Raw genomic sequence first — 9,516 nt, 5'->3', positions numbered from 1 at the left:
TGTTTTTTGACATGAATAAAGGAACGAACCAATAAAAGACATGAGGCATGTATGTTTTTAATGACTCGAGACTAATTAGCACGATATGCAGTGGTTAACTCATTGAATACAATGATATTAATTAGCAAATTAACATTTTTTCTCTCGTTTTTCTCTTTGTTTTAATCACAGTGCATAACCTAAAATGACTTATAGAGTACTCTTCGTTGTGAGAAGTGTCAGGTAGAGTGTAAACATGGGCAACCTCAAAATCAACCACCATGATAAAGCTGTCTGGTCACTGTAGAGTGATATGTAATATCAGCTAGGGTCGTACATGTACATAATGTCACCACCAACCAACCAGGCTGACATCGATTTCACTGACGGATCTCCTTTATCTGAAGGTGCCAACCAGGTGAACACGCCAAGTAGCAGTCATCCAGCAGCAATTCGTTGTGAGGCATGAAGAAGAGCAGGGTTCTTGTCGTTGGAGGCACTGGCTACATCGGCAGGAGGATCGTGAAGGCGAGCTTAGCTCAGGGCCACGAGACCTACGTGCTGATGAGGCCGGAGATCGGCCTCGACGTCGAGAAGCTCCAGATGCTGCTGTCGTTCAAGGCGCAGGGAGCGCGGCTCCTGGAGGCGTCGCTCGACGACCACCGGGGCCTCGTCGCCGCCGTTAAGCAGGTGGACGTGGTGGTGTCGGCCATGTCCGGGGTGCACTTCCGGAGCCATAACCTGCACCTGCAACTCAAGCTGGTGGAGGCCATCAAAGAAGCTGGAAATGTCAAGGTACGTAGGCTAATTCACACGGGGGAATTTATATATTTGTATATATGCAACTAGTATAAGTTAGTGTGAACTTTTTCTTGCAAAGAAAGATGTTTGTGTATGCATCATTTTTTTGGGGGAGGAAAGCATGAACTCTTTACTACTCCCTCCGTCGTTGTCTCTATCCAACAAAACACCCGGCTCAACTGGAAAATAACATTTCTATATACACGACAAGTTTCTCGCAGCTTTTTGAGCAACACAAAGAAGTCTCACCATGTGCATTTGATCGACATGTAAAAAATCATAAGTAACAATTTCTCAGTCGACCAAGAAATAGCAAATTCCTTTTTGATTACATGCATAAGAATATATGTTTGATATTCACTAAAACTGGGTTTATTGGGGGTGCATTTTTGTACTATTCCGTCTGCTATTCATCTTCTCCAACACCCTCCGGATTTGGAGTACATAGAAAAAAATGCACAAAATATGTTTTGTTCTGTCTTTACAAATGGACGCCCGCATATTCTTGTGTGTGGCAGATTTCGATGCCTTTTGTGCTCCCACTAATATATAGGGAAAAAAAGTTTCAATGCCACAAAAACTAGAATAGTCGCTAGCTAGGGCTACTGCAGAGCTCTTTGCCGAATTACTATTTGTAGATCTTGAGAAAATAACGAGCACCAACCTCCAGTAAAATGAAAGCCTTTGCCTGGCTACTTTCAGGTTAAATTTCATCTTCTCTATTATTGGTCATAATTGTTGAATTCACGTGGGTCACGAAAGTTGCAGACAGCAACAGCAGCGCTAGATCTCACTGTTCGCTTTTTTGGCTGGTGCATTATTGGAGCCTCGTTCATAAAATAAAAAAAAGAGATATAAGAATTAGGTTCCCTTTTTCTATGTCGTATTATTTATACCGTTATAACTATACTTAGTACCGTGATTTTGTATCGTATAAACCGCATACAAATAGTGTAGTTATTTGCCAAGATCTTTTATTAACCAGCCAAAATATGTTCTGTGTATCCCAGCGGAGGGGTATTATTTGAACTCTGTTCGAGACTGCGCCATGTGAGACCACATCAAAATTTGAAGGCGTGGAGGATATGAAGCAGTGGTCAAGGGAGAGGGGAAAGCGTTACTGTAAGTTCCCAGGTTATCCAGCAAAATAACCGCCGATTTAATGGATGAGGGCGTTTTTTCGCCTCCAATAGATCCCGCAAAATTGTCCGCTATATTTTTTTGCAGGATACTGCATATTCCATATCATTCTCTTTATATCTATAGGATTTTGGGCAATTTATACAAGGACCTGAAAAATAAAAAAACGATCGGCGGGAGGGATCTTTCAACACCCGCCACGGCGGTCTTCCCAAGCGCGACCACCAGACCCTAATTGCCGCCGCTGCTCGAGTTCCCCCGCAAGCTGAACTAGCTAGCTAGATGTTGTTGCGGCGCCACAAACGAGCTAGCTAGCTAGTTGTTATTGCCGTCACTGCTAGCTAGTTATTGCTCCTATTCACCCCCTCCCCCCACCCACACGCGGTCTTCGTCCTGCTCCATGGCGGTGCTGCTACCGGGAAGACGCGCGTGTTCCTTCTCTATTCATCTCGACGAGATCCTCGCGGTGGAAGCGGCCGAAATGGATCCAATTGTAATTTAGCGGGCATTTTTAAGGGGGTTTATGCAATTTTGCCGGGACCATGAAATATTTCTATGGGATCTGTTCTGCCGGAACAAAAGTCATATTGTAAAACTGCGAAAAAATGTTTTGCTTTATCCTGAAAACCAATATTTGCGGGTCGGGGTTTACCGGATCTGCAAAAGTTGCTCTACTAATGTTTTTAGGTAGTTACTGTAATACTGTTGGACAATAGCGTCTCAATCAACCTAGGAGTCTCTCGTTGCTGTATATTCTGAAGTCAAACATTTCTATGTTTAACCAAGTTTTCGGAGAGAAAATAATTTTATATCAGCATTGCCAAAGTAGCCCATTAGATCCACCACAGACGGTATTCCATATTTTATTCATCTGGCATTCTAGATATCGAATTTCCTCCAAAAATTGGTCCAATATAAAGATGTTCGGCTAAAAAAGACTAGCGCACCTCAGTGCTGTGAATTCAATCATGTGTAGTCAATTGAATCTTGTGTAGTCAAGAGTATGCATTTGTAGGATCATATCGTAGACAACTAGTCACCATAGCGATGCGAACACTGTAGCCATGGTTTTGAATTTCTATTTTTTAAACGATTAACCTTTTTTTTAGAAACTAATAATTTATGAAAAATCCAAACAGTTTTTGAAATATCTGAACATAACTAGGGGAAATAGATTATTTCAAAATCAAAAAAATTATGAAATAGTGCAGAGGTATTTAAAAAATCCATTTTTTTAATTGTAAAAAAATTTGAAAAGGGGAACATTTTCCATATTTTAACAAAATCATGAAATTTAAACATTTGTTTGAAATTCTGAAATAATTTTGGAAAATGGGACCAATTTTTTTATTTGTGAACAATTGTCGAAACATGAGTTTTCTTTGTAGCACTGAACGAAACATGAAAACACTAACATTATAAGAAATTTATGAAGATAATATGAAAATGGAAACATTTTTTGAAACTTTGAACACGATCCAAAGACTCTAATTTTTAGAAACAGGCAAACAACCTTTTGGCAATAGGTAATTTTTGTGAATTGGCATTTTTATTATAAGCCAGAGAGTTTTTAAAAATCTGAACATTAGAAAAAACCTCTTGTAAAAGATAAAAGGAAAGTAAAAAATAGAAAAAGAAACTAAGGAAAATCTGGGAAATGGAAATTACCCCCCCCCCCCTATTTAAAATAAGTTTCGTGGTTTTAGTTTAAATTTGAACTAAAACCATGACACTTATTTTGGATTGGAGAGTGTAGAAACAAACAGACCTGAACTGGAAGCTACTGGAATGTTACAAAAATTGAGTCCTATAATACTTTGTTCGCCCGGTCCATTTATGTAATTTAAATATGAACTATAACCAGGACACTCATTTTGGACTGAAGGGTGTTGAAAAAAAGAAGAAAAAAAGAAAAAAAGGACGTGAACCAGGCAGGAAGCTTGTGGAATGTTCCTCAAATTGTGTCTTATTGGGGCGGATCGTTTATGTTGCTCGCTTGCTTTGCCCAATGCGGTTATAGCGACATTTTGTTGCAACACGTGTTATATACGAACCGCATGCATGACATGGGCGGTTCAGTATCCGCTCGCCTGTCCATCATTTGATAAGTTCTTTTGCTTATCTTTTGGTGATGTTCATATACTCACTCATGAAAAAAAAATGACTGGCTCTTTCAGTTAATTTTGAAAATATTAGTCAGCGGACATATGTAATTAAAAATCATGATTTTTCAAAGATGTTCTACAATTTTCAAAAATGTTTTAATTTGAACTTTCTAAATATTTTTTATAATTGTGAATTTATTAAATTCATCGCTTAATTTAGAAAAAATATTGGTTTAAAAAATCGTGAAGTTTTAAAATTTTGTTTGAAAATTAATAAAAACTCATGAATATGAAAGCACTTTTACTAGTTAAAAAATGATCATGAACTTGAAAAAATAGTTATGTTTCTTTAAAACTAAATAAAAAAGGAAAAATATTAAACTGAGTAAAAATTGGCAAAAACACAAAGGAAAATTAAAAGGAAACCAGAAGCAGATAATAGCTTTTGGAAGCTTCTGGCTCGGCTTGTATGGGCCGACTGTTTAAGAAGGGACGTTGGAGCCGGGTTTTCACCACTTACCACAGTGTTTGGTTCCTGCGAAATGCCTGAGTCACCACCCTCAGCGCCGAAAAGAATGTTCACTGTTTTTTAATGCTTCCGATGTCAAACTATTTGTGAATTTGAAAAATATTCACAAAATTTGAAAGTGTAAATTCACAAATTCCTAAAAAAAGGTCCATGAATTATAAAATGTTTACTAATTGAAAGGATGTTCACAAATTTTAAAAATGATGGACCTGAAAATGTTCATGAATATTTGAAATCTTCCTAAAATTTAAAAGCATTCACTACTTTAAAGGTGTTCTTGAATTTGAAAAATGTTTAGGAATTGAGAAATAGAAAAAAAAGAGAACATAAAAGAAAAACCAAAGGAAATAGCAGTTAAAATATCGAGGACAGGAAAGAAATAAAATAAAAAAACGACCCAAAGCCTTTAGAAACCTTACATTTACTGTGAACTCAAGGCGCGTGCACAGACCCTCCCATTAGCGAAAGCGACTATCGGGAGGGTGTGCGTTTTGTACCAGTAGCCTCCTGAAGGGTTCTAGAGTTCAATATTGATGCAAGAGTTGCAAAGGTTGAGACTAAAGGTGTGGTGGCAGTTGTGATGATTACTCCATCCTTTCCGGTTTATAGGACTCAAATCTGAAATCTCATCAACCAAGGTGAATTGTGAGTGGATGACACTAGTTCTAACTAGCCAATGAAATATTTCTCACATATTCAATTTCTGAGACAATAAATGTAGCATCCTTCCTTTCATTGGACTTCCATGATGCATGTAGAAAAAGATGCATGCATAGCCACTAATTTGTTTTTTCTTATCTCTATGAATTAAATATGATGTGAGACTCAAAGCACTTTAACTCAACTAGACTTAAAATGAGCCTAGTATAATGAAAATCTGAAATTTTGAAGATGAGCCCTGTAAACCGAAAAGGAGGAGTATAATTTAGTCTGTAGCACTGTATCACTGACTATTGATCGGCTTGTACTGCTTTCAAAGCCCTGGGAAACTACCATGGTGCCCACAATATTAATGAATATACACCACTATTTCCCCCTAGAAAGGGCAAAGCGGGAAATAGGAGACGTGAACAAACTATGGACTTTATCACTGGACTTCAAGTTTTCATCGAGTCCAGTGGGCTTGGCTTGGGAGCTGATGCTTGGAACTCATTTTTTTGGCGGTGCCCAAGCAACATGCCATAACTGACAACATATAATTAAGACATGGTATCCATGTGACAAAAAAAGTTGCTATAAATCACCTTATGTATTAATCAATTAATTAATGGACAATATATATTTGTATATGTATATATACGTATGTTTTTTTTTCATCGAATTGGGTCTTTATTCAACTAAATAACATCCGATTACAATCTGCTCGTAGGCTGCTGATAAGAAAGTCCAGGCTTTGGTCAAGTCAACTATATGTACCCTCATGCGTACAAGCAAGCTGACCACAAATGTGGTTTGGAAAATTCAGGTCCCTACTAACATGACGAACCGAGAAAGAAGAAAAACTAGGCACTATATAGTATACAATTCTTGTAAGATAGGCGCCGCAATCGACCGTCAATTATGGCGCGAGTTTCAAAGGTTGACAAGATCCAAACAGTCAACTTCCATGATCACATGAGAACCCACATAGTTAGGTGAAGATCACCCCTTCTCGAAGGGCCAGCAGCTCGGCCACAAACAGGTCCGAAACTCTCGGTAGGGGTTTACACCATGCTCCAAGGAACGCTCAGTGAGAGCGAGCCACACCGCCTGCTCCACGTGACATATAATCGCCAAAAATAGAACCATCTATGTTGATTGTGATCCATCCCGCCTCCGGTGGTCTCCAACTTTGCGCCCCACGTGCCTTCCTTCGCGATGGGATGTCGAGGATGGAGAGAGTTTCATGCACCACTTTGACCGATAGAACAGGGTCGAAACAATATTCATCATGTGTCCAGCGGTTCTGTAATGACCAAATAGCATGCATAATGGTGATGATTTTGCATCTCGAGTCCTCGAGAACATTGGGTCCAGCACGACGTACCGTGCCATGTTTATATGTATGTAGACAATTTTTTCCTACCACCTAGGAGTAGTTACCCTCATGTGAGTTTTATATGTTGTATGTAGTATCTATCAAAACCAAAATTATGTACGTGTAGTATGTAGTATATATAAGAATATTTGGATAGTAATATATATTACTTTTTATATAGTATGTATTTTTTTATATATTGCTTTATACATACAAATATGGATGTATTTTCAAAATATATAAATATTATAGACTCACATGCAATTCTTTTGTATAACTTGCATCTAAACATCTTAAATATACCATATGGACATATTTACAATGATAAAGTAGTATATATACTAAGCATGATAGTATATGAGACATGTGTGGTAACTGTTCTTAGATGGTAGGATGTATTTTCCCTATGTATGTATACATAATTAAGAACATGAAATGTGGTGATTCTTCTTTTTTTTTCTAAAATTTAATAGAAACATCATTAACCATGACATCACGTGCATTCATAATGAACATACAAATTTTGCATGCAGCGTTTCCTACCATCTGAATTCGGCATGGACCCAGCAAGGATGGGACATGCCCTTGAACCAGGAAGGATCACATTTGATGAGAAGATGGAGATAAGAAGGGCGATAGAAGAAAGAAACATTCCCCACACCTACATTTCTGCTAACTGCTTTGCTGCTTACTTTGCTCCTAACTTGTGTCAAATGGGTACCCTTCTTCCACCCAAGGAGAAAGTTCACGTTTATGGAGATGGCAACGTCAAAGGTACCATAAGAAAATATTGCTTGCAATATTTAATTTCTCCTAGTTTGTATGACCCCTGTTTGTGAGTGTATTTGACTACCTTCGGATTTTCTCGCAAAAGAAAAAAAAAGAGTACCTTCGGATTTCCGCTTCTGATTGTCTATTGTCATACCATACTATGCAGCGGTATTCATGGACGAAGATGACATTGCAGCGTACACAATCAAGTGCATTGATGATCCACTGGCCTTGAACAAGACAATATACCTACGGCCACAGGAAAACATCCTTAGTCAGAATGAGTTGATTGCTAAATGGGAAAAGGTCTCGGGAAAGGTTCTTGAGAAAATTCCCATTCCGAGTGATGAATTCTTGGCGTCAATGAAAGGTAAAAAAAATCATTTATTTGTTGAGTATAAAGTATTAAAAATCTCAGCCAAGTGGTACAAAAATGGTGTAAGGGCAACGTGGAATATCTAGGAAAATATTATTCTCATGCCATTAATTTTCATACAAGGGTAATGGATTAATTGTGTGAAAATACGTTTTCATTGTATATGACAGTTTTCCTTTATGGGGAGTATCTTAGAACATGGGTACAACATAATTATGTCCGACTTCTCCCGAAAATTTTGGAGAGAGTGAAGAGAGAGAAGCATGACTTGTTTTTACATAAAGTAGTCATAACTTGCTCACGTGATTCCTAATATTATTTTGTACACGTGAAATCATTTAGAATAACTAATGATTTCGACTAGTTTTTATTTTCTTGACAACATTAAAGAATAAATAATTTTATTTATTTGTTTATTCCTATTATCTTTGATGAGAATACACAAGTCTTCCTCACCATTTTAGATGACTCTCTGGAAGTGCAAATATAGAATTAAGTGCATGTTTTTTTCCACAAAAAATAGTAAATATTACCGTATTCCTTTATTATTATTTATGTTGGGAAGCAACTATATCGTATAAAAACTATTTAAATTTGCAAAATGATTTTCTAATTATATATTTAGATTGGTCACGAACAAACTTTTAAATCCATATGAGAGTGGATTTTTAGCTCCCGGGTGCCTAGGCACCCTCTATGAACAGTTCGAGGAGCTCTACACACGAAAAATATTTCAATGCTTGAAGTTTTGAGCACTTTTAGCGCTGTAATCTGAAACTTGTTTGTACATCTTTCTCTACATGATATTTTGACATGAAAACTTGTAGGAACCTACAAAGTTTGATCATCGTTGATGCTGCAAAGTTTCAGATTTTTTTGATTTTATTTTCTATTTTTTTGATTTTACTGTTCATAAAGGGTGTCTAGACACCCGGGAGCTATCACACGTTTCTTAATTCATATAGAACATAGAGATCAAAGATCTTCAAAACTAAAAGAACATAGCGATCAAAGATATTCAAAACTAAAAGAACATAGCCATGCATTAGATGATATATGAAGTCATGTACATGATCATAAACTAAAAGACCATAGCCTTTTTTTAGAAACTTGCAAAATCTAGCTTCGCCCCAACTGCCATACCTACTACATATTCTATTCGCATGCAGGTACAGACCTTGCTAATCAGGTGGGGATAGGGCATTACTATCACATTTTCTATGAGGGTTGCTTGACAAACTTTGAGATCGGACATGATGGGGAAGAAGAGGCTTCTCTACTCTACCCAGAGGTTCAGTACACCAGGATGGACGAGTACATGAAACGCTATTTATAACTACAAACTTTATGAACCTGAACTATATCACCCCTACGACATCAACAAACAGTATGCACCACCTATGTTTGAATAAACTTCCATTGATATGTTACTCAACATGGGCATAGCTATTCAAGTTGTAATCAAGACAATTATGTGTTTTGTACCATGTGTAAGTTACGCGGAGATTCCCTAGAATAAAAAGGTGTTCCATGGAAGTGAAAATGAAGACTCCACCTGTTTGCAATAGTTTGGATTCTATTTATTTTAGCTTTGAACTTATTAAAAAATAATATTTATTTTCGACTAGATGTAAGTAACTTTTAATATATTATTCAGATTGTATGTATCTGAAAACTAGCTTGTAGCATACATGTCGTAAAATGTTCTATCATTGAATATTTCAACCACTAATCCTGTATAGTCTCGGATTTACGAATGCTAGCCAGTACTTACATGATACGCAGAAAATGAAATAAC

The 9,516-nt window shown here is 37.2% G+C and overlaps 1 protein-coding gene across 1 annotated transcript; it reads left to right on the top strand.

The window, feature by feature from the left end:
* The first annotated feature begins 346 nt into the window (after positions 1 to 346).
* LOC123424608 (isoflavone reductase homolog) lies at positions 347 to 9,261 on the top strand. The gene is made up of 4 exons (XM_045108249.1): positions 347 to 774; positions 7,105 to 7,345; positions 7,509 to 7,712; positions 8,888 to 9,261. The coding sequence occupies exons 1-4, from the start codon at positions 445 to 447 to the stop codon at positions 9,052 to 9,054; spliced, it is 942 nt and encodes a 313-aa protein (XP_044964184.1). The 5' UTR covers positions 347 to 444; the 3' UTR covers positions 9,055 to 9,261.
* Positions 9,262 to 9,516: the final 255 nt, after the last annotated feature.

Source organism: Hordeum vulgare, chromosome 2H, assembly GCF_904849725.1.
Source record: "Hordeum vulgare subsp. vulgare chromosome 2H, MorexV3_pseudomolecules_assembly, whole genome shotgun sequence".
NCBI lineage: Eukaryota > Viridiplantae > Streptophyta > Magnoliopsida > Poales > Poaceae > Hordeum > Hordeum vulgare.
The sequence above is the reverse complement of the archived record's forward strand: the minus strand, read 5'-3'. Positions and strand labels throughout refer to the sequence as shown.